The sequence below is a fragment of the Chaetura pelagica genome, unplaced genomic scaffold (assembly GCF_000747805.2).
Source record: "Chaetura pelagica isolate M959 unplaced genomic scaffold, ChaPel_1.0 scaffold439, whole genome shotgun sequence".
NCBI lineage: Eukaryota > Metazoa > Chordata > Aves > Apodiformes > Apodidae > Chaetura > Chaetura pelagica.
The window spans coordinates 245,244-270,678 of NW_009954451.1; the positions used below are offsets into that span (position 1 = coordinate 245,244).

Here is a 25,435-nt window from a genome sequence, read left to right on the forward strand (position 1 = left end):
TTAACGGCGTTTTTTAACGAACGTTCTGTAAGGGCTGGGACGGTTGAGGGGGGTTTTTAACCCAAAGCACCAAGTAGAAGGATCCTCTCTCTGCTCCTCTCAAGCAGCGGCGGCCCCTGCGTTCGCTCGGGGTATTCAAAGTGGCTCGTGGAGACTTTTTTTTCAACAGGCACCGGGAACGGGGGGAGGTCCCTGAGCTTCAGCTTCCCGGTCACCGGCACCTTAGAACCGTTCGGAGGGTTTGGGTTGGACGTCCCACCCCCTGCATGGGCAGGGACACCTCCCACCAGCCCAGGTTGCTCCAAGCCCCATCCAACCTGCCCTTCAACACTGCCAGGGATGGGGCAGCCACAGCTTCCCTGGGCAACCTGGGCCAGGCTCTCACCACCCTCACACTCCCATTTATGTCATTAAAATGAGTTGCAGAAGATGAATTAACCCAAAACCTTCTGCCTTCCCTCCTGACCTGGAGCTGTCACCCCTCCCTGCAAACCCCCACCCAAATCCTCCATGGTTTCAGGAAAAATAAGAGTTGTTTTTTTAAATCCATTTTCAGTTCAGGCCTGGATTAGGGCACTGACACAACTGAAGTTAAAAGTTCTTTGCTTTATTATTTGCTCTTTAATCAGCTGCTACCAGTGGTGATGGAGGAGGTGTGGGGAGAGGAAAGGGAAGTGCCCTGCACTCCAATGCCATTCCAGGGCAGACACAACTGCAGCCCTTCCCAAAACCCCAACTCCCAGTAAAGGACAACCATGAGGAACACTCTGGTTTGACAGTGAGAAGGGGGAGGGGTTTGTTTTGGCAACCAAAGGGGGTTCTAGAAGTAACAGATGCTGTGACTTGAGATCTTTAACTTGCATTTATTATCAAAGTCATCCTGGTTACATCTGTCATGTCAACAAGATGCCACAACTACAAAACAAAAAAAAAAAGAGATTTGTGCACGTTGCAGTTTCAATTCAAAAAACCAGTAAAATGGAAATCCATTTGTTTAAAAAAGTAATTAAAATTACTCCAGAAAAGCAACTGAATCGGGTTGGTCGGGGCAGGGGGAGGGGGTTGGTTTTTTAAATCAATTCAAAAAACCAGTAAAATGGAAATCCATTTGTTTAAAAAAGTAATTAAAATTACTCCAGAAAAGCAACTGAATCGGGTTGGTCGGGGCAGGGGGAGGGGGTTGGTTTTTTAAACACTTTTACATCCAGTCGAAATTAAAATGGGTTATAACAAGAAAAAATACAAATTCCCCCCCAGAAAAAATAAAAGAACCAAAACAACAAAACAACCCAACAAAAATCAGGTCTTCAAAGTGTTTAAAAAGGCAACTACTTAAGCATTCCTATCGATTCGGACGTCGATCTCCCTGCCCCGGAGCTGGATCCCGTTCATCATGCGACAGGCACGTTCAGCCACCTCTGGGGATTCAAACCTGACCACCCCACAACCTTTGGACTTCCCATTCTCCATCTTGATATCTGCATAGAGCACGTGGCCTGTCAAAGGAACAGAAAGGAGCTGGGTTAACTTCAACTTCAGTCACCCAAAAGTGGGATTGGGTTTGGGATGGCGCGACGTTTCTGCTCGGGGGGTGGGTTGAGGTGAAGATCTCACTGGGAAGAAGTTGTTCCTTGTGCTCAGGTGGAACTTCCTGGGTCCTACTTTGCATCCACTGCCCCTTGTCCCATCACAGGGAACCACTAAAAATAGACTGGCCCCTCCTCCTTGACACCCACCTTTCAGGTATTTATACTTGAGCCCTCTGAGTCTTCTCCAGACTCTCCTCATCAGACAGATGTTCCTTCATCATCCCTGCAGCCTCCATTGGACTCCCTCTAGTTTATCCCTCACCCTCCTGAACTGGGGAGCCCAGAACTGGACACAACACTTCATATGTAGTCTTCCCAGGGCAGAGAAGAGGGGCAGGAGAACCTCCCTGACCTGCTGGACACACTTGGCCACAAGGGCACATCGATGTCCCATGGATCACTTGTTGTCCACCAGGACTCCAAGGTCCTGAGCTGCTTTCCAGAGGGTCAGCTACTACCCTGTACTGGTACCTGATGTTATTCCTCCCCAGCTGCAGGACTCTACACTTGTTGAACCTCCTTAGGTTCCTCTTTGCCCAGCTCCCCACCTTGTCCAAACCCTGCTGGGTGGCCACACAACCTCCCAGTGAATCAGCCAATCAGTGTCAGGGACATGGAGCCAGGAGTTCCATTCCTATTCAGTTTTCAAGAGTAATTAAGCAGTGATGAAGTAACTTACCACATTCATTAAATTTATCTTTCAGCATTTTCCATGTAAAATCAAAAGGCAGCTGTGAAAAGAGAGAAACAGACCATTACAGAGGATCTGAACAGCTTGGAAGCACTGTCAGCTCTTCAAAACATGGGACAAGAACTGCTCAGCATCACCACTGAGAGATGCCAAGAGGTTCCTGTTCAGGAAATGGCTCAAACTCCCAGAATCCCACCCAGCCCCACATCCAGCATGAGATATTCTGACTGGAGCCAGCTGAGCACACATGAGCTCAGTGTGTTGGTCCCAATGACTCAAAAGGGCTGTGAAGAAGGTCTGAAGAAAAACTACTCACATTTCTCACAAATATCTGGCAGGCTTTCCGGGCCACCCCAGCTGCAGGTCCTCCAGCACCTCCGAGGGAGCCTGCAAAATTGCCTGCAAAGTTGCCACGTTCCATGTCCATGGGTCTTTCAAAATTGCTTCCCATTGCAAGTCCCATTCGCTCTATGCCTGCTCCCATGCCCTGGCCCATGGGAGGACCCATCCTCTCCATGTTAGTGGCTCCGATGCGCTCCAAGCCCATCCTCTCCATGCCAGCAGCTCCCATCCGCTCTATTCCTATTCTCTCCATGGGAGTGGCTCCTATGCGATCCAGACCAGCAGGCATCCTCTCTATCACCTGCCCCATTCCAGTTCCCATTCCAGCAGGGACCATCCTCTCCATGCCTAGCCCCATCCGTTCCATGCCAGCTCCCATCCGTTCCACCCCTGAGCCCATTCTGTCCATGGTGGTGCCAACGCGGTCGATGGCAGCGCCCATCCTCTCGATCCCAAATCCTATGCCAGATCCCATCCTTTCTATGCCAGATCCCATCCTCTCCAGAGCTGGACCCATCCTCTCAATGTTGGGAGCAATGTGATCTATGCCCAGAGGGGCCATCCGGTCAATTCCTGAACCCATTCTCTCCACGTTGGAGCCCATTCGATCCAAAACAAGCCCCATCCTGTCTATTTCTGACCCTACTCTCTCCATCCCATGTCCCATCCCAGAAGGAATTCTTTCTATTCCCGAGCCCATACGATCAATGCCAGGTGCCATCCTCTCAATCCCAGGAATGCTGGCATTTCCACCACCTGGAACACAACACAAAGATGATCAGTGACCACGCAGGGATATAAAAAAACAGGTTTACACAAGTGAAAGGCTTCAAGCAGCAGCTTCATTCAGGAAGGTGACTCTGTGCTCTCCTGCTGCAGGTTCTGTGTCCAGTTCTGGAGCACCCAAGGTAAGAAGGAAACTCCTGGTTAGAGTCCAGAGGAGGCCATGGAGATGACCCAAGGGCTGGAGCAGCTCTGCTCTGGAGACAGAGTTGGGGTGTTCAGCCTGGAGAAGAGAAGGCTCCAGGGAGACCTTAGAGCAGCTTCCAGGGCCTGAAGGGGCTCCAGGAAAGCTGGGGAGGGACTTGGGACAAGGGCAGGGAGGGAGAGGACAAGGGGGGATGGATGAAAAGTGGCAGAGGGAGATTGACGTGAGACATGAGGAGGGAATTGTGGAGTGTGAGGGTGGTGAGAGCCTGGCCCAGGTTGCCCAGGGAAGCTGTGGCTGCCCCATCCCTGGCAGTGTTGAAGGGCAGGTTGGATGGGGCTTGGAGCAGCCTGGGCTGGTGGGAGGTGTCCCTGCCCATGCAGGGGGTTGGAAGCTGATGATCTTTACGGTCTCTTCCAACCTTCACCATGCTGTGATGTTATATTTCTAAGTTCCATCAAATTAACAGAGCACAGCAACACCAGAGCCCTTCCAGGACGTGGCTGAATCCAAGTGTGCAGAGACAGAAAACATGAAAAACATGCAAGTTCTGAAGCTTGTCCACAAAGCACAGTTAGTACCTTTTGCCATCTCCAAGCTGCTACAGAGAGAACTTCAAACTCTTGCAGCAAGTAACTACCAAAGACAGTCTGTTTTGTTCCAACAAAACACAGCCCATTTTTAATGTGCAGCTCAGGTATGAAAAGCAGGTAGTGAAAGCCCTTCTCTGGGTGTACTCACCTATTCCTCTCTCCAAGGTCTCTCCAAAACTACGAGACATTCCCATTTCATTTCTTCCAAATTCTCTTTCAAATCCTGCCCCCATGGCACGATCCATCTCTGAAAAGGTTAAGGTTTGATATATTCTTCAGGGTGTCTAAATGACTCCTGAGGTAAAAGTTTAATACAGATCTAATTTTTAAAGCTTAACAGCAAGGCAAGGTTTTAATTATGTTCTTCTGATCACTTTAGCCTGTCTTCTTTGAGAAGAAGACCCTCAAAGCAGGACTGATCTCATTATGGACAAAGCTACTTTGTTCTAGAGAAGTTTTGCTGGTGAATGCACAGAGCACAATTTATCTCTTTCTAAACTAGTCCTTTGAGGCAGCCTCAAGGAACCAGCTGCAGCTCAGAGGCCATGAGTGACTTGTGGACACTTGGAGAAAGCTTTGGAGAGACCTTGTAGCACCTTCTAATAACTAAAGGGGACTGACAGGAAAGATGGGGAGAAGCTTTTCACCAGAGAGGTTAGTGATAGGACAAGGGGGAATGGTTTTAAACTGAAAAAGGGGAGATTTAGGTGAGACATCAGGCACGAAGGTGGTGAGACACTGGAACAGGTTGCCCAGGGAAGCTGTGGCTGCCCCCTCCCCGGCAGTGTTGAAGGGCAGGTTGGATGGGGCTTGGAGCAACCTGGGCTGCTGGGAGGTGTCCCTGCTCATAGCAGGGAGGCTGGAAGCTGATGACCTTTGAGGTCCCTTCCAACCTTCACCATTCTAGGACACTATGCCAAGTGGAAGCCTTAAATTTTTCCAGTAAAAGCTCAGAAAAGAAAATGCTCAGTCCAGGGAGTCTCTGTCCAGGGTTCCACTTCCAGAGAACATCACTCAGGAGCTGGATATACAACAAACCAAATGCTTACCACTCATTCTGCCCATGTTCATTCCAGCTGGGAAGCGACCAATGTTCTCCATGGCACCAAAAGGACCTTCCATTCCTACCAGAAAAATATTTGACAGGACTTTTTTTAATCTGTGCATTTCAACCTCATGCCACACTTCACTCACACAAGCTGCTTTCACAGAACAGATGGGGCTTGGAGCAACCTGGTCTAGTAGGATGTGTCCCTGCCCATGCAGGGGGGTTGGATCTAGATGATCTTTGAGGTCCCTTCCAACCCAAACCATTTCATGACTGTGATTTATTCCACAGGCCCCAAAACAATTCTGTGTATCAGAGATTCACAAACTAACATGTGATCAGGATTTGGCCACAGGTATGTCAACTAAGATCAAGAAAACTGGTCATGTTTTGGTTGAGATCTTAACCCTCCCCCATCCACCTACACCAGTTTAACTAACATTCAAAAAGGAACAAGTTATTAGTAACTGGGTGATGATTTCAAAGAACACAGAAGCCTGCAGGACATACATGGTTAGGTTTGCATGACCTTCCAGAAGCCCAAAGCTATAGACATGCCAAAAAAACCACAGCTTACCTCCCATTTTATTCATTCCAAAGCCCATGCCTTCCATTCCCATTCCTCAAAATAAAAGAGAAAGCTTTATGTCACAGATGTAATCCTAGAGTGATTCAGCCATTTGACTGGCTGTAGAAATAAAAGACCAGACAACCATGTCCACTGGTTGGACTGGAGAGCTTACATCTGGTAACTGAGTAGATTGCAACATCCCTTCTCAGAAAAGTCAAGCAGCAAAGGGGAAAAAAAACCCATAGGCATTGATAAATTGAAAGCTGAATGTGTGCTACTTTTTAGGTGGCTCTTTAAAACTTGTGCTGTTTCAACATCTCCTCAACAAAAGATTTGCAAGCCCACTAGGAAGTGTTAAGTGACAGATGGTTTGAAAAGTTTCATGTATATTTGCAGTGTCTGCTGCTCATGCTCAAGAGTCAGAAAATGAGAGCTGTGCCTTGACTACAGTGGAAAAAAAAATATGGAGCAGTTGGTTAAATTCAAGTTTCCATCATCAAGCTCATCACTCAGGCTCAACATGTGGCTTTAACACTCCTAAAACACTTCAACTCTTTTTTTTGTGTGTAGGCAAAACAAAACTATCTACCTTCTACACAGCTTAAAGCTCTCATGAAACAAAAGCATAGGAGTAATCTTCTTACCTCCAGGTCCCATGTTGCCCATTCCCATGCCTTTGTTTAAATGATTTGCATCAATAGGTTGACCTCCAGGTCCTAATCCCATGCCAATACCACCAAGACCATCTGAAGAAAATATTCAGATATCAAAAAAGCCTTCTTTCCATAGTTTGACAAAACAGCAAGTTTTATTCTTAAGTAATTGAATTCCATTCTCCAAAAAGCTTGCTGTGTTCCCACTTTGGGGTGTGTACTTAAAGCATGTGTTTAATAAATCCAGATGTGTTTTTGAAGTAAACTTAAAAACCATCTCATTTTTTTATTGTTGTTTTTTTTTTAAATTCATTTTCCATCTTAACTACTTGAGAAAACTTGTTTGGTTGATTTTAAGCTGACTCCTGAAAAATAACTGGCTAGAACACTGCTTATTTGGTGCAACTCCTCAAATCTAAGGAGAAGAGAGTGGGCAATTTAGTAGAAAGATCTTCTGACCTTTGCACAATGTTACCTTTGATTGACAAAGGGCTTGATTTCCACCTTTGCCAAGGTTCTTCCCTTGTAGGCAAGAATTTCACTCTTAAATTCAACCTAGCATTATGATAGCCACCTATGGAATTCAGAGCACACAGCCAGCCTCTTCTCTGAGCAAAATCAAATCAAATCATATTCCCAGGCAGAATTTTGCATCTTCCTGTATCCAAATGAATTAAGGAACCCCCAGTCCAAAGCAAGAAGAACAACAACAAAAAAAAGCCCTCATGTTTTCTTGATGGTCAAACCAGGAAGAAAAAAAAAGTTGTTGGCTTGCATCAAACAGCAGGTTAATGGCATTTTTTTGCCTGTGAGGACTCCCTCATTTCCAGCTCAGCATCATAAACATAGGAAGTGTTGAATCTTGTTTTAAAACAACACAAGGTGACCCCTTCCCTGCCCCAATCAAGGCCAAGAAAAAGGCTTCCACTGGTACTTGTTGGTTTGATACAAAGAGGATGAAACTGCAACCCAATGACTGGAAGAAGAGGAACATCACTGCATCAAGTCAGGGCAGCAGGAACACCCTGGAGTGATTCTGCTGCTGAATGAGGCTTTGATAGATACATGGGAAAGGGAACTAATTAAGGGATGGATTGATTCGTGATCACTAAAATTGGGCAAGTCAGGAGCTCACAACAGGTTTGGTTCCCATGCCTAAGGGAACAGCAACTGGCTGAGTTAGCAGGCTAAAGGGAACAGCCAGACTTCACATTTTAGCTGTTTTCAAACAAATCAAACCTGTGCTCTCCCATCTCTAGGTCTTCCCTTCCAGCCCAGACTTCTCCCTTCAGTATTTTTGGTATCTTATCACGACATGGGTGAGGTTGGAAGGGACCTCTGGAGCTCCAGACCTCTGGGTCAAGCAGGGTCACCCAGGACCACACACACATCTTTGGAGTTATCTCCAAGGATGGAGACTCCACAGGGTCACCTCAAGCTGGTCACCCAGGACCACATCCACACAGCTTTTGAGGATCTCCAAGAATGGAAACTCCACAGGCTCTTTGGGAAAATCTGTTCCAGGTCTCAGTCACCCCCACAGGAATGTCTCCTTATTTTCACAGGGAGTCTCCTGTGTTTCAGCTGACACTTAGTGCCTCTTGCCCTGTTACTGGGCACTGAGAAGAGCCTGGGTCCCTCCCCCTTATATCTTCCCTTCAGGTATTTATATATACTGATTGGATCCCCTTTAGAAACCTGAAATCCTGGAAGATTCTCAGGTTCTCAATCCATCCCATTCCATTGAAGGGAAAACACTAGATGCCCAGAAAACCATCATGTACAAGGGGTACACTATTGACTAATTAAGTTTCCATTAAAACCCACCATTAACAGTAGTTTTAAAAGGCATCAGGGTCTTTGAATTGCAATTGCGAGATCTGGAAGCCTTGAAATGTGAATGGGATATTGTTTTAAGACAAGCTTCTAGCTATGAGCTGAAAGAAGTATCCATAAAAAGAGAGAGTCTGAGCAGCTCTTCTTTACTATTTCCCCCTTTGTTATTATTCAGATGATTTGGGTCCCAGCTTACCAGTCTTACTGGGGCTGGGATCAGGCCCCCAGTTGCTGAATGGCAAAATAAAAACCATAATATGTTCAATCATGGAGGAGATACTTACGAGGGAGTTGTTGGGGTCTCTCTGGAGGAAAGAAGTCTCCTTTGGGAAAGGCTCTTTCATCCTAAAAACAATGCAAAACATCAAAAGTTGGCAAGAAAACTAAGTAGTGATTTCTTGTTTGGTTGGTTTGATGAGCTGGGTTTTTAATTAAAACAAACATCAAGTTAAAGCTACCTTGAGTGTATTTAGGGTTGTCTTTTAGCAAAATAATCAGAATTAATTAACCTCTCCTGGCAGCAGGAGTAGACATCACTAGGAATCAGGCAAGTCCCACAGTCCCTCCCAGAGCTGAAACCCAAAATCATGCAAAATCAAGTTCCAAAAGCTGTTAGAATTTGAACCTACTCACCATTTTTACATGCATGGGTCTGTCAAAGAGCAGCTGTCCATTAAACATGGCTGTTGTTTCATTAAGGATCATTGTTCACACACTAGAACCACCAAAATCTGAAAGCTCTGAGTGCTAAACTAGTGCCCAGGACAGAAACCCCAGTCAGAAAACCACAGCTCTCCAGGTTGCTGCTTAAGTTGTCGTTAATCTGTTCACAGACTGATAGTCTGTTCTAGATTGTCAACAGATTGATAATCTGTTCACAGATTATCAACAATCCTTCTGCCTTCTCCAAAACAAAAAGACTTTGAAATCCAAGTAACTGAATATTCAAAGAATGCCTTTTGAAAATTAAAACACAAGTTAAAGATACTCTTCTGGTTCAGATACAGTTCAGGGCTCAAAATGCAACTCCAAACCAGCTGAGTTTAAATGTTTCATCAGTAACTTCAGCCACTTAACACAGAAAATGTGCAAAATCTCTCAGTATTAGCAAATCAAGAAATAGCCAGATTTTGAAGTACGACTCACAGACTGGTTTGGGTTGGAAGGGATGTTAAAGATCACCTAGTTCCAACCCCTCTGCATGGGCAGGGACACCTCCCATCAGCCCAGGTTGCTCCAAGCCCCATCCAACCTGCCCTTCAACACTGCCAGGGATGGGGCAGCCACAGTTTCCCTGGGCAACCTGGGCCAGGCTCTCACCACCCTCACACTCCACAATTCTCACCTCAATCTCCCTCTTCCAGTTTAAAACCATTACCCCCAGTGAACAGTGAGCAATTTGTACAAGCCTTGCTTGTATATGCACGTGCAGAATGGAATTCACATTCAAAGAGAGAGAGAAACTTTTTCTTTGCGGGAAAAGAAGGAAGTATTTCCCTCCTTTCCATCCCACAGTCACAGGTTGAGAGATGACACAGGCAGCAGTGTCTGTGCTTTGTTGTTGTTTGGTTGTGTAGCTTGCAGTGTAGCCAACCACCCCTTGCACAGTGTAAGCATAGAGGAACACACCAAGTCAAACCCCCTGACACTGCACAGGGATCTCCTGCTTCCCCCCTTTCCCTCCATCACAGGAATTTCTGATTTTCTCAGAAATTGCACTTTAAAACTAGCTACAACATAGACAGAAATTTACTATTTGGGCTAGAAATCCATATATCCACATGGGAATTAATCCACTTTGTTAATAATCCTGAGCAAACAGCAACAATTCCTTCCAGCTGGGTTTCCCCCTCCCCTTTTTTCAGTCTTCCCCACATTTTCCATCCAACCTGACTTACTGTGACATGACAACATCCTCCCTTGGAACTCTACCATTTCTCTTTTCATCCTGCTTTGTTCCCCTATTTACCATCACTGCTTTCCAAGGATACATATAGCCTGAACAGCCTCTATGGCTTGCTCAAAAGTGACAGTGCCAATCCCACGACTTTTGCCATCTTTATCTTCCAGAATGTCTGCCCGAACCACAACACCAGCCATGCTGAAGACTTCTTTCAGTTTCTTCCAACCAACCTTGTAATCCAGCTGGAAAGCAAGTGATATTGGAAGTATGAGAAAGGATTTCCATCAAAAACAGCTTCAGTGTTCTTACATTTCCTTTCCCAGTATCAGCAAGCTTAAGAATGTCTTTACAGAGAGAGGAGAAACTTGAACTAGCACAAAGAATTATTGCAATGTTCTAGGGTTTGTTAAAAACACAAGTTAACAGACATTGTAACATCCAGGATCCACCTCAATTTACAGCTTCACTAGTGTAAAGAAACAAGACTTCTCACAAAATTTTACTGGAACAGAGCTCAAAGTCCAAGGGTTTCTTCTAATTCATTAGATTTAATTCAGTTAAGACAATTGTCAGAGTTGGAAGTCTAGAGATCATCTAGTCCAAAACAACTCATTTCAACATGACTTGAAAGACTTTTCTTCAAACCCAACTAAAAGGAGAGCTGAGTATATTAATATCTTTGCTGTTCTTGCATCTTGAACAAGAAAAAATGCATTTCATCATTTCCAAATACAACTGCTGTCTACTAGGCAGCAGCCCAATGCTGACCTTTCCTTTGCAATGCAGAACCATGACCTCCTCTATCAGTTTTTATTGACATTTCCCATGTCCCTTTTGCTGATTTGACTTTTTATCCAAAATCATGTCATTCATTCCACCTCTTAAAAAGCAACCCAGGATTATCCTGGGTAAAACAATGAGCACGTACATCATAAAAATAAAACTGGTTCCAAAACAAGTCTTTTTCTTTTCAGATATTCTGGTCACAGATTCCACAGCACTTACATTTGCCACAAAGACAGTGCTTCCCAGTCTCCCTGCCTGTAAGGCATGGATGATCTCGTTGGGGATGTTGGGATTGTTGAGGATACTGGGTGGGATGTTGATCATGCCAGGACCACCTGGGCCAGGACCAATCCCCATCCCACCAACTGATGCCATGACCTTCTGCATTGCTCTCCTGGCGTGTTCCCCATCAGGATCCTGCAACAACAGACACCACATCCTGCCTTCCCTCTGCATCCCACTGGGATTTAGGGGCATGGCAGTCAGGAGAAGTAGGGATTTCCCTTCATACAGGGCTAGCTGCTCCCTAGAGATCTCCATCCCATCACCACCCAGTAATTTAATCTCTTTTAACCAATATGCCACCACCCTTCAGCCACCATTCCTACTCATGCATCTCCCCTGACTCTCCAAGTGTTTATTATTCAACACCACCAAACCTCCAAATTTCACCTGTTCTGAAGATTGACAAACCCAGCATGGCACTGGGGAGGTTTTGGAAGACAAATGCCAACTCTTGGCATCTTCAAAACAATGCAACAAACTCATTTACAAGACACAGCGGGTAAAACTCCAAGATTGATTTGGGCTCTTTCCCCCCCACCACTCTGGCTTTTCTAACACCAAAAAATCTTTCAATGCACCCCCCTATTACTACATAATTCACAATTTCAGGACATGCTGGAGAACATGAATAATTGGATGAAGAATTCAAGGAAGGATATGAGATTAATAATTGTCACTTTCTACTGAAAGTGAACTAAGCACCTTCACAAGGTGAGCTGAATTATTTCGGTTGGAAGCATCACACTATTATTGAGCAAAATGCACCAGCACTGCAAGACTGCTGAAGAAAGCAAAGTGTCCAATGGAATTAATGAGTCAGAAATACAGATGCTTTAAAATAAAAAGCTATTTGATTTAATTTGAAACTTGGTCTGAATTTTAAGACTAAACAATAGCATGTTTTGAGGACAGGAGACAGGATAGCTTTCATATTATTATTTCAGCTACAGAAAATGACAGCAGTCTGAGGTGGAGAACACATTAAAGTGAATATAAGTCACTTTTCAATGTAAATTTCCCATTCCACTGGCAAAATAAGGTATTACTTAAAACCAGATTAGCTCCAGTAGAAAGCCAAGAGTGGTTGTCAAACAAATTCAGATCTTCTCATCAGGCAAAGAGCTTTCTCTATTCTGCTATCAATTTTTATTATGTCCCTGGAAGGCCTCACTCAGCAGTGAGGCAGCCAACAGGAGAGGTGTAGCCTGAGAGCTGGGAAACCTGATGCTAATGGCCACCCACAGTAATTAATTCCATACAGACTGCAGCACTTGGCTGGGGTGAGTGTTGCTGAAGTCCCTAAGACTGCTAAAAAAGCTTCTTCACAGAATCATGGAACGGTTTGGGTTGGAAAGGACTTTAAAAATCACCTAGATCCAACCCCCTGCATGGGCAGGGACACCTCCCACCAGCCCAGGTTGCTCCAAGCCCCATCCAACCTGCCCTTCAACACTGCCAGGGATGGGGCAGCCACAGCTTCCCTGGGCAACCTGGGCCAGAGTCTCAGTTTCATGAAGAGCTGGGCAAATTACAAGCACCTCTTCTCAAAGCCTGACACCAAAGGGCAACCTGACATTCAGCACTAGTGGTGTATCATTAACAGGACACTGAGCCAGACACAGCCACCTTAAGCAGCTTTTTCTTCCAAAGTCCCCTTAGAGAATGACAGAATGGTCTGGGTTGGAAGAGATCCTTAAGATCATCTAGATCCAACCCCCTCCGTGGGCAGGGACATTTCCTACCAGATCAGTCACTGCCTGATGACTTCCAGGTGCAACTATGTTGTTCCAACCTTCCATGTCACCTCTTCCCTCCTTCACAGGGCAGCAAGAGGTCAGCGGTGGCAGAAGACAGCTTGTGCCCAGAAGCAGGCTGCTCCAGAATTCCTTACTCACAAAACCTGCGTGATCTGACAAATGCTTCCACTTCTGCCCCCATCCTTCCTCCCAGGACCACAGCAAGGAGCACGGTGCTGATGGCAGACCTTCTGCATACATTCTACACTCATGCAGACATCTCTCATCACCCACCATGAAGTGGGCAGGGCACCACAGAACACGAAGCCTGCTTAGCCAAGAGCACAGCTCACACACCCTAAGGCCAAAAGTCAATGCTAACACTGAATTAAGTCCCTTTTCATTTTTGTTTAACTGAACCTTCAATGCAGCTACAGGTTCCAAACTGTTGGAATAAAACTTTTAACTTGTCAGTGGTTAAGAATTAACTCATGGTACAGTTGAGCATGTTGACTGGTTGACAATAGCAAAGCCATTAAACTGGAATTAAGTCTTTTGAGGTATTACAGAAAGCAGCTTATTCTACAGAGTTGTTTGTAGAACACATTCTTTAAGATCCAGAATTAAAAATGTAGGCAGTCAAAAACAAAGAGTTCTGATGCAAGTTTCTTCAAATAACAGACCTCCAGTTAAAGCCAAAGTCTTGCTTTGTTTAAGTCCTGCATTGCTCCCATCAGCATCTATTCTTTAAATCAAGTTTAGTCTTGATAATCATGTTCAAACTCAAGTTCAGCAGCACATACTGTTGGTTCAAAAAGTTGTCTTTTTTTTTTAAATCCTATTTGGCACATCCTGCCCTTTGTCAGTTACTCTTATCTGCAAATAAACCAGCCATAAGTCTTGACTAAGAGCTACCCCTTCACCTTCAAATTCAACATACTGAAAGAACAGATGCACGTCTTACTTCTTTCACTTTCAATGGTCTTCCACCAAGACTATGCTTGTTCAAAACCTCTGCAGCCTTTTTCATGCTTTCTTCCATCTTGAATTCAACAACACTGTGGGGATACAAGACAGCTAAGAACATTGCTGATTTTTTTAATGAGAGTTTCCTCATTTCTTGCTAGAAATTCAGAAGTGAACTTACGCGCATCCCTGACGAGATGATTTCACAGGCGAGTAACAGGGAGGAGAGGAGGGAAGAAAGAAGAAATCAAGTAAGTAAAAGCACAAAACACACAAAACCACTTCTTTTTATCAAGTCAAATCACATTAGTTAGCCCTAAGAGTGAAAAATCAACGCAATCTTACCCAATAAAGCCTTCAATACTTGAGCTCCATTATATATAATCTCTTAGGGGTTAACAGGATTAAACTGTAGCTTCTCAAGTTGGAACAAACAGAACTAAGTCCGGATTCTCCAAGAAAAATACCACACGCTTCATGTGACCTGCTCTTCCCTGTCATACAGCAAAGCCCTGGCCATGTTCTCTCACCCTCAATCCATATCCTTCAGTAAAGTGTGCCCTGCTCTTTTCTCCTTGTAAGATCCCGTGGCTGGACTAAAGGACTTAAGTACCTCTGAAGGCAATATACGTTTACATTGAGGACTTGAATTCTGTTTACTGTCCCAGGAATCATAGTTTACAGAACCTGCTTTTACACACTGGCCTTACAAATTCAGCAAACCACTACAGTGACGTTTTCCAAAACACAAGTATTGCTTTAATATTCCGTACCACTCTACATACTGCTGGGGTCCTGGGGTCATCCAAACAGCCAACACCAACTGAACACAGTGGAAGACCACCCTAACCCTGCCTACAAGACCCCATCCCACCTCCTCCCCTCCCCAAAAGAACCTGTTATAGCCACTAAACATACACACTCTCTACCTTCCTGACTTCGTTTCGTTCCACGCCACCATACAGTTACATTTGTCATGTAGAAAATCCACAGAAGAAATCTCTCAAACACTTACCCTTGACTTTCCTTCAGCGTCCATTAAGAGCTCCACGTATGTTACCTCACCAACTACAAATCAGATTCCAGACGACACATATACCAAGGGAGAAAAGCCAAGAAAACAATGGGAATTTAGAACAATCAACAACCGTGTATGGAGCCTCTGCCTTATAAGAAAGCCCAGAAACACTCCATGTTCTCTAGACCACAAAACTGGACAATTACAGGTATGCAGTAAAGCTTTAAAACAGGTCAACATGTTCTTGATTTTCCTCCACTTCAGTAGCCAGCTGTTTCCACAATATTGGTTTCCTTGATTTTTAGGACCCACTCATTACTTGAGGCAATCCAAATCCATGGGGAAGTCTGCAAGAGTAAGTTTCCTTCGCTTTACAGGCAATCTTGTCTCCAGAGACCAGAACTTGAAGAGTTACTTGCTTTTCTCTGGATTTAAAGACAAGCTTCCATAAAGGGAGTCAGACTGAACCAAGAGATCACAATTTATTTCAGTAGTTGTTTGGCCTTTTGTAAAGCCACAATAAAATCCTTTCTTTTAGCTTCAATTAGTGGTATTAAACAGTCTGCCATCTCTGCTCTCAAGGCAAAACTGTCTCCAGCAACTGGCAAAAGGCTCTGGGAAACCACATCTGCACCTTTCCTCACAAGATTAGGATTGCCTTTGGATGACCATAAGACCATTGTGTACCTCCAGAATCCAACTACTATGGCTGCTGCCTTTGAAGTGACTGGACACAGAAGAATCATGGAAGAAAACAGGGGGTTTTTAACATTTTCTTTTTGGTTTTAGAAGTCCTAAGGAATGCAGTCTTTGTGGGAGACCACAACCCACTCTGAATACTTATGGTATCCTTGGAGCAAGAAACTGGACTTTCATGATTTAGAGTCCAGCTCCTAGCAAGGAACAGGAGAGGATGAGGTGTTCATCCTGACCTCCCACAGGACCAGTGGTTGACAGGACACCTAGTGGCATTATGGGAAACCAACATCCTGAAAGGTCCCTCTCAAAGCTCAAAGAGAAGGAATGTTCAATGAACTCCCTACATTTTTAATTTAGCAATATGAGCATTCCAGCCAAAGAACAGTCAGCTGGGCAGAAGAGAACCTCTGATCCATTCATGTGTTTCTGAGGATTGTGTTTGAGACTGGTAGAGTCTAACAAGCAAGTCCCTTTGAAAGGGACAGGGCAGATCGAGTGTTCCAAGCCAGAGCTTTGTGTCCAAACAATACTTCTTGAAATATAGCCTACTAAAATTAATTCCATCCTATCAGCTGAACAGCAGGAGATCATGTAGTTGTTTCCACAGTCTGTGTAGTGAGAGGGACTGCACTGTAAGCAGCTCTCCTGGGCTAATCATTGGTGGTACATGGTGGCCATGCACTGAGTCCAAGCCCTTCTGAAACCAACCAGCTCAACAGCAGCAGCCAGAGTCCAACCAAACTTGGATCAAAAATGAAAATGGGATTCAACAATTTCTGTAGGAAGACACCAAACTCCTAGATTACCTACAGGACAAAACTACTTGGTTTCACAGAGTCACAGGTTACAAGGCTGTGACTTTGCTCCTACTAACACTACTGAGCCCTGGATGAAGGACTCTCCTCTCCCAACCACAAACACTTCCAAAGAAGTTTGCCAAGCTTGAACCTAATTTATTAAATATGATTTAACACTCTTTTGACAAATCTGACCTCTGAACCAAGCTTTATAGACACCTATAACTAAAACTAAATATGTATCTAGAAGTAGGTTTTTTCCTTCAAATGGCATCTGACCTTCCTGAAGAGCCAAAGTTAAAAAATCAGGGAAGAAAGGAATGAGACAAATTGTGGGACAGCTTAATATCTCAGACACCAAGCCCACAGGACAAAAGAACTGCAACAAAAATGCAATTTTTCACTGGAAAACCATGTAAAACGATTCATTGTAACTTTCCAGTTGATTATCATTCCAGGCTGGAAAAGGAAAACTTTAAGGACCTAAACTGAGTTACATTTTATTTGGCTTTTTTTTTTTCCTAGATCCCAAACCACAATATATCAGAAGATCAGGCACTGGGGATAAAGCAGAACCGCAGGCAAGGGCAGCATTGTAGCCACAGGCTAAACCTCCTTCAGGGGGCAAAAGAAATGCCCAGGGAGCCAGGCAGATCATCTTCCTGCTAGAGAACAGTTGGCTGGTATCAAGAAACAGATCCTATATCCACAAATGGAGACAATTCATTTACTTCAGGAACTCAAGTTTATTACCAGACCAGCCTCCAAAGGGAGATAAAACTTGCAGAAAATCTTAGCTCTAAGACAAAGCAAGTATAATTAAGGAACATGTTCCCCCTGGCATCTTTAAGACTAAAGAGCAGGCTGATTTATTCTTTAAAACTTCCCCCTTGATAAAGTTCAGAAACTTGATGCTTCCTAAACCAAGAGATTAAAGCAGAAATCACTGCAATAACTAGAAATTCAGACAAAGGGATTTCCAGTGTTACTTATTGTTACAGCCATTGGGTTTTTACCCCTCAAACTGTAGTTTCACTTCCCAAGTAAGTTTATCTGCATGGAAAATTAAGATGTCCAAGCCAGATTAGGTCTGTCAGCATTCAGATACTCTACAAACACTGTCCAGGAATCCCAGGTAAGTGTATCCACATGGTGACTTGAGGGACAGCTCAGATTCACCTGGGCCCAGAGACAGATCTGGGAAGTAACCAGGATAACAAGCTCAGACACAGATGTCAACTTTGAACACTGTCAAGTTGGGCAATATGATTCTAACAGTTACTGACAGACCAAGAAGCTCTGAAAGGCATGAATGGTGCAGAGGCAAGTCTTGACAAAAGGAGAAGCACAGACACTGAAAAAGGGGCAAATCCCTTATGATAACAACTTTTTATGGCCTAGAAGGTCAAAAGTAAATATTAAATAGAGAAGGAAGCCTCCCAAGACATCAACATGACTATATGGATGTCCCATCATCTTCTGAAGAGAAGAACTACAAGCAGTGGGACTGGTTCAAGAGAAACCTGCCATCAGAAGCCTAATCCTTTCAATATGAGGGAATTCAGTCCCAGCTCCTCCTTCATGGACAGTGTTTAAAGCTCTTGGCAGGCAACTTCTAGCAAGCCACATGGAGGAGAGGAAAGAAACACAATCTATACATGCCCAAAGCTTTAGCTAAAACAGAAGAAAAACATTCTTCCCAAAGCAGAAACAGAAAAGAGTTTGCAAGCTATTCTTTTATAGCAAGGAAAAAAGGAAATCTCACTTTTGCATGAGGGAACCCAGAAAAAAAGCCTGGGTCATTTTGGCTCTCTAACAGCCCAGACAGGAAAGATGAAGTGAAGAAGTTTTTATCCACTGATGAAGGCCAATGTCTCCTTGAAAAGATGGTGAAGGCCAAGGAAAATAGAGCAATTCCCTAGCTGAAAAGTATGGGGAAACAAGGCAGATGGGGAACAACACTTCCACACTGCTTATTCCTCTTGTTCTCTTTAAAATCTAAGAACACCAGCCTGCAAGCACAGTGTGACAGGATTCTGGGCACTGAAACTCAGGGACTCTCCAGTAGCAGCTCTCTTCAAGGCACTGGAGTGACAGTTAGTGGTATCTAAAGTATCTCAATGAACATTTGGGATTGAGCACCACAGCAAGAGGACATCAGTTACATCTTTAGGAGGCCACAAAGGTTCCAAACATTTCTGAAGATGGAGCAAGAAGGCAGCACATGAAGTTTAGCAGCTGCTCTTTGTCACAGAAGGGTCAAACTGGGGAAGGTTTGTTGCTTCTGCCCCTCACATCTGTCCACACCCTGGCTGTGGTGTGAAGAGGCAGGAATGGCTGGTTCCCTCCCCAGCTCCGCCCGCACAAAGGTGGCTGCTACACTGGTCAGGAAAAAGGCTTAAAATCTCAAATTCTGTATTTCCTAAAGGAATCCGTAAGTATCTCCAATTCAAACACAAGTTCGCTGTTACCATATGGGACCACCTCACTAATGCCAGCTGCCAGGAATAGTTACCACTTTTCTCCCTGAGACAGAGCCATTTGCTGGGGGACAGGTTAAGACATTCAATCATGCTTACTTTTAGACTGCACTTCCATGCTGCAGAACTGCTGCCTCCTTCTTCTCCTGAAGACACTCACCAATTGCCAGTGACCAATGTCAGTTTAGGAGAACCTTGTGTTTATCAGCCAATACAAGGGAGTTCCAAACAAGAACATTTTTGCATCTCATTAATAAGTGTGTCATACTGCATACCTGTAATTGAGTTTCACCAACACATACACTGAAATGACTGAACTCATTGCTCTTGAGAGATGTCACCTTTAGAAGACTTGTACGCGTCTGAGAAAAACCAGGTTGCAGAAATATGAGCAGACCTCACAGCTCACGTTTCCTAAACCATACTTACTGACACCAACCAGCTGATGGAGGGGAACTCCTCCCACGGCCAGCAACCTGCCATGCCAGAGCTGCTACCAGCTTCAGTCTTCACGAATGCCCAGTCACGGAGCAGTCATGAAACACCTATGGTTACCCTTTGGATACAGATCTCCCCAAACCCTGACCTTTTGGCCTGTAATTCTTACACTTACAAACCAGGAATTCTAACTTTTAGGTTTGTCCACGTTCACATTCCTGGTTCTTGGAACTACTATGCCTTGTATCAAAAAGTCCCGATTGAGCAAGTTCAAGCACAGCACCAGAGCACCAATTTGGTAGAAGTCAAGTGACTAATTAGAACGAATCTCAACTACACGGCAAATCTAAACTGTTATATTTGAACCAGCAGTCCCAAAAACCACGAAAAATGCTGCTCCAGGTTCAGCATAACAAGCCCTGCAGACAGAATGAAGAGGTTTCAACGTTCCCCTAGGAGTATCTGCTGGAATGAGAAGCTGAACAGCAAGGCAGGAAACAATCTCACACCGGACTTTTCCATCCACGTGAACTGGAGAGAAACCACAAGACACTTGGAACGGAATTCAACATAGTACTTAAAATTAGACATCTACACATACACATACTCCTGTTCCCCAAGGGTTCTGTGCAGCAAAGGGAGAGCATGGCTTAAGGCAAGGGACCGTTCAGAATTAGGGCCTGTTAAAGCAGTCTTGAATTCTTCACATGACAGCAAACCATTGCTGAATCTCCACGTTTCACAGCCTCTAATTAGGGAAGTTTCCCAGGGCTCACAGTCCTGAAGTTCGTTACGCAAACTCAGCTCCATTTTGCCTCCAAAGACAAACATTTTCCAACCCTTTGGAAATGTGCTTTCTCATTCATTAGGCCACACCTCGTGAACACATTAAACTATCATCCCTCACCTAGTTCAAACACAAGGAAACACTGATCACTATTTTGCAAGACGTTTAGGACTGATGCTATGTATTTTAGAAGTGACCCACAAGAGGAAGGGGTTGCATTTGTTACTCTGAACTCATTTTGAGACATTTTAATGATGGAGAAGCCAAGTATTTTCTTGCCACTCTGCTGCATTCCCAAGGTGACTTAAAAATAAGTAGAGCTGGGCATCAGCTTATAGAAATAACACTACATTTAGACTTGTCACCACCTGAGTGTAAGCAGTCAGCTCAACTTCTTCAATAGATGAAGATGCTAAGGTCAACCAAGGCAGATCCCATTGACATGGGACAGTTAAACAGGAGTGAGGAAGGGGAAACACCAGGAACAGGATATCCAAAGCCCAAACAAAGCACAAACCTGATTGTTCTCTTTTGCAGGTCACCTTTAAAAACATGTTACTGCTATCAAATGGCAGCAGAGATCTTTACCTAAGCACAAATCACTGCCAAGTGTGGGGACACAGCCAGATATACACACACCAGATCAGCAGTACATAACTACCTTTACTACCCCAAAGACAAAATGCTTCAGGCAGTTTTGTTCAATGTCGAGGCTAAAATCTGATTAAAGCCTCATTTTCCACACCCCCCTAAGAAAAAGACTCTTCAATCTCCAATGAAGCACTATTAGCTGTATGCCAATATGCCTGCAAAGGAACAATCCACCTGAAAGGCTGCCAGGGAGCAGATGTTGTGCAACTCCCAAAAAGGGTTTCAGGCAGACTTTGTCCAAAACTCATCTCGCTACGTCCACACACAACTTCAACTCTTCACAAGTTCACAAAAAAAAAAAGTCAGCCACGAGTAAGATGACAGACATCACTTGGCCACCTGAGTTGTACATTACCTTTCTCTTTCACCAGGTCTTTCAGAGACTGCCACTTGACATCAAAGGGAATATTTGTAATAAAAGCTCGGTATCTCTTAGCAGGGTTAGCGTACGGCTCAAAGCGATTTCCTCCTCTTTTGACACTTTTCTCTTTTCTTTTTTCATTTTGGCTTGGTCGTTCACCTTCACTGCAAGCAAAGAAAAATAATCACATACATTAACTACTCTGGCATTTGATCAATGACATACCACCTCTTGGAAGTTGTTCTATCCTAAAAATTAGGTTGAAACTAACAAAGTTTCCTCCCTTCACATTATTTGCAAAACCAAAGTTCTGCACGTAGGGTCAGTAACAAGCATTTCCTAACAGCAGGCAACTTAGAATCATGGAATAGTTTGGGTGGGAAGGGACCTTCAAGATCATCTAGATCCACCCCCCTGCACGGGCAGGGACACCTCCCACCAGCCCAGGTTGCTCCACGCCCCCTCCAGTTGTTCTATCCTAAAAACTAGGTTGAAAGTAACAAAGTTTCCTCCCTTCACGTTATTTGCAAAACCAAAGCTCTGCAGGCAGGCTCAGTAACAAACATTTCCTAACAGCAGACAACTTAGAATCATGGAATGGTTTAGGTGGGAAGGGACATAAAGATCATCCAGTCCCACCCCCTGCACGGGCAGGGACATCTCCCACCAGCCCAGGCTGTTTCAAGCCCCATCCAACCTGCCCTTCAACACTGCCAGGGATGGGGCAGCCACAGCTTCCCTGGGCAACCGGGGCCAGGCTCTCACCACCCTCACAGCAAAGAATTCCCTCCTCATGTCTCACCTCAATCTCCCTCTGCCACTTTTCATCCATCCCCCCTTGTCCTCTCCCTCCCTGCCCTTGTCCCAAGTCCCTCCCCAGCTTTCCTGGAGCCCCTTCAGGCACTGGAAGCTGCTCTAAGGTCTCCCTGGAGCCTTCTCTTCTCCAGGCTGAACACAACTCTCCCAGCCTGGCTCCAGAGCAGAGCTGCTCCAGCCCTCTTACATCACAAAGACCCACTATTTTCTCCCATATCCATCCACTGCAACCAAATCTTCTTATTTCATAATACTTTCAAGTTGACCAAGCCTTGCTTTGCCTCCTCACAATGCTCCAGATCCATGTCCCTCTATTTTCTCCTTAGCACACTATTCAACTTCAACATCATTAAGTCAAACATTGCCCCACCACATTTATAGTCTTGCACTAGAAGAATTTTAACAACAAAATCCTATACTTCACTAAATGCTCAGGTCACTGACTCTTACCTAACATCACTTTCCTTTCTCCTCCAATTAATATTTGGATGACAAATTCAAAACCTCTGTGCATGCCAACAACTGTATTGAATATTTATTTCATTTTTCATTTCATTCATTTAATTGAATATTTATTTATTAACTATTTCTGTAAATCAACTCAAACAGGTCAACATTTTAAAAATTAGAAGTGAAGACTATTTCTAAATCAACCTGATCCTACCAGGACACAAACTCCATCAAATAACAGCATTTAAAACAGGAGAATACTTGAGCCTCAGCCTGACACAATTTCCTTAACTAAGCCAATTCATCTCCCTGGTTTTTGTGCTGAATGGGAAGATGCAGAAAAATAAATGAGAACTTGTTACTCAAAATAGCTGGTAAAGTTTCTAAAAGTGATCTGTACACAACAGAACTTCTGCTCAACTTCAGCCCTGCAAGGTCTGAGCCACACCAGAAATTCTGGCTCTGAGGGGAACACATTTCCAATCCCAAGGATATGTTACAAACACATGAAAAATATTGTACTTTCTGGACACCACCTTCAACACAAGCAGAATTTGTGGTGTCACTACATGACAAAAGAGAAATAATAGAAAATTTAGTGTGTGTTAAAAGCTACACCCAGGTTTTTTTTATAGTTATTCCTCAATCTGGAACTATTTACACTCTCCCTGGGTTGAAATGCTGTGTAACATGCTCTGAAGTCATGCAGTAGGATGCAGAAATATTTTGCAATCCCACATTTAAGGCTTCTATGTCAGCCTAAAAACACCTCAAGCTTTGATAGAACTGTGAAGGATTCAGATAAACATTAACCTAGAACATATTCAATATATTCAGCCTAACAAAATCCAGCCTAACAAAATCCAGGTCAAAAGGAAATGTCAAGGAAACCACTTGAGCTGTAAAGTTGGAATACTTTTTTTGCAGGATTTTAGATGCCATCCCAGTGGTTTCACACACTGAAAGGGCAAGATCAGGCAGGCAGAAGTCCACAGAGATTGTTTAAAAGATGTGGTAACCAAGTATGAAACCAACTGAGCATTCAGGGCTTCTTTTTAAGGGAGTTCTAGACAGCAGGAAGGAAGGAGCCCCATATTCCCTCCAAAATACACCATGTCTGCCTGTGAGTATCCCAAAGTTGGAAGAGCAGGTGAGAGAAAATTCCCACAGCAGCTCTGTCCATCCCCATGAGCAACTGGGATCCAGCCACACCAACACTAAAGCAAGAGCTACAGAAAATAACACCCTGAAATAGTTACTTTCAGGTGTTTTCTGCTTATTATTTTTCCTTGGGCAACAGAACTGAAATGTTGCATCAAAACTAGGGAAAAAAATTCTCCCATTTGTGATGTGTGGAAGAAGGAACTGAAAGGAAAGATCTTATTGCCTCCAAAGAAACTATTACACACATTCCTCTACAAGATTTCTTAAACGTGCCATCCAGACCTCATGAGTGGAACAGAAATCACAAAGAATCAAGATCCAGGTTAGGCAGATCCTCTTTTCTGGCCCCCTAGGACAGTGAAAATCTGCTCACATGAACTGGCATTATCACCACAGCCCTGTCAGCTTTGCCACATGGAGCTTGATACTACAAATAGAATTGCAGCTCGATTAAAAGATAAGCTCCCTGGAGAGACTCCAAACATAAAGGGGGCCAGGGAAAAAAAAACACAACAGAATTAAGTAGACATCTGTATTTATACTTTCAAGAATAAACTGTCTCCTCATATAAGACAAATTGCTGATGATGTGTTACTTGGATCTGTAGCTCTGGTACAGTGGCCAGGAGGAAGCTCTGAGGTGTAAACAGAATCTAAGACATAAACATTCTCCACATAGAACCATCACAACCTGATGGGGAGAAATGATGATGGGAAGATCCTTCCCTAGCCCGGGCTAACATGTGACAAGTCACACTGGTGCCATGGTGGCACTGGGATCCCCACCCTCTGGGATCAGAGGTGCCTCCAGCCCTTCCTGGCAGGAAGGAGGCAGGAGGAGTTGCCCTCATGAACATTTTCTCAGTTACCCTAAGCACATATTAACTATTTTGTGATTTAAAAACCACCCAGATACAGACAATTTCCCCAAAAAAGTGACATTTGGAAAGCTTCCTTCCTGGTCACGTGAAGCACAACCCACAAACTCAGGCAGCAGAGGCAGGTTTTCAAATTGAGATGTCGCCATTTCCTCACCATCCCCAAATTATCTCCAATTAACTCCAGACCATCAAGTCAAGCTCTGTTATTAGATCTGTCAGCTCTGGGTCAGACAGCAGATATGCAACATTCCTGGGCAGAACAGCCTGCAGCCACCAGCAGCCTGACACACAGGCTAAGAACACACCTCTGGGACAGCAGATAAACAAATCTGACCTCCAGCCCAAAACATTCCTCACAGAAGAACATCATGTTCAAAATGCTGATCCTTATCTCCTCGGCATTTAAGACCTGAGGCCAAAAATTACCTGAAGAAAGTGTGGTCTTCATTCCACAGACCTGGTATTAAAAAAATGTTGGTAGCTATGAAATTTTCCAAAACAAGGTTAGCAGCAACATGGCTAAAGCAACAAACAGCTCGAATATTTTTCTCCTAACAATCTCCACATTCACAGACCAAGAGCTGTAACTTCTGTAGGGTTTTTTTTAAGTTTTTTGTAGCGTTCTATTGACACACAACCCTCACTTAGCACCTGGCAAAACCCTCCAGGCCTCTCCTCACTCTGGAGGCTTTCGTGTTCCTCACCCACTCCACAGGTAAATCAGCAGCCACGAAGCAAAGCACACTTGGCTCCAAACGTCGCAGCAGCATGAGAGATAACTGCCTAAGAAGAGCCCAATTATTACAGCCTGCGATTGATACCAATTAACTCAGAACATCAAAGCCCATACCGCTGGCACGGCCTATACCTCCAGGGAAGGTTTTAAGTCGTCCATTAAGCACAAACGTTCCCTAAGCGGGATGGGGAAGACCCCCCAGCCGCTCTATCCCGCCTCACAAAGCCAGGC

The 25,435-nt window shown here is 44.3% G+C and overlaps 1 protein-coding gene across 2 annotated transcripts; it reads right to left on the reverse strand.

The window, feature by feature from the left end:
* Positions 1-1,294: 1,294 nt before the first annotated feature.
* HNRNPM (heterogeneous nuclear ribonucleoprotein M) lies at positions 1,295-21,316 on the reverse strand. 2 transcript variants are annotated; one of them, XM_010004499.1, is made up of 15 exons: positions 21,153-21,316; positions 14,943-14,995; positions 14,109-14,116; positions 13,926-14,019; positions 11,160-11,357; positions 10,243-10,396; positions 8,885-8,934; positions 8,536-8,596; positions 6,407-6,508; positions 5,769-5,813; positions 5,193-5,267; positions 4,292-4,390; positions 2,597-3,378; positions 2,269-2,320; positions 1,295-1,496 (listed from the first exon to the last, which is right to left on the reverse strand). In XM_010004499.1, the coding sequence occupies exons 2-15, from the start codon at positions 14,964-14,966 to the stop codon at positions 1,333-1,335; spliced, it is 1,908 nt and encodes a 635-aa protein (XP_010002801.1). In that variant the 5' UTR covers positions 14,967-14,995; positions 21,153-21,316; the 3' UTR covers positions 1,295-1,332. The 2 variants fall into 2 exon arrangements, with proteins under 2 accessions (XP_010002801.1, XP_010002802.1); XM_010004500.1 differs by lacking the exon at positions 6,407-6,508.
* Positions 21,317-25,435: the final 4,119 nt, after the last annotated feature.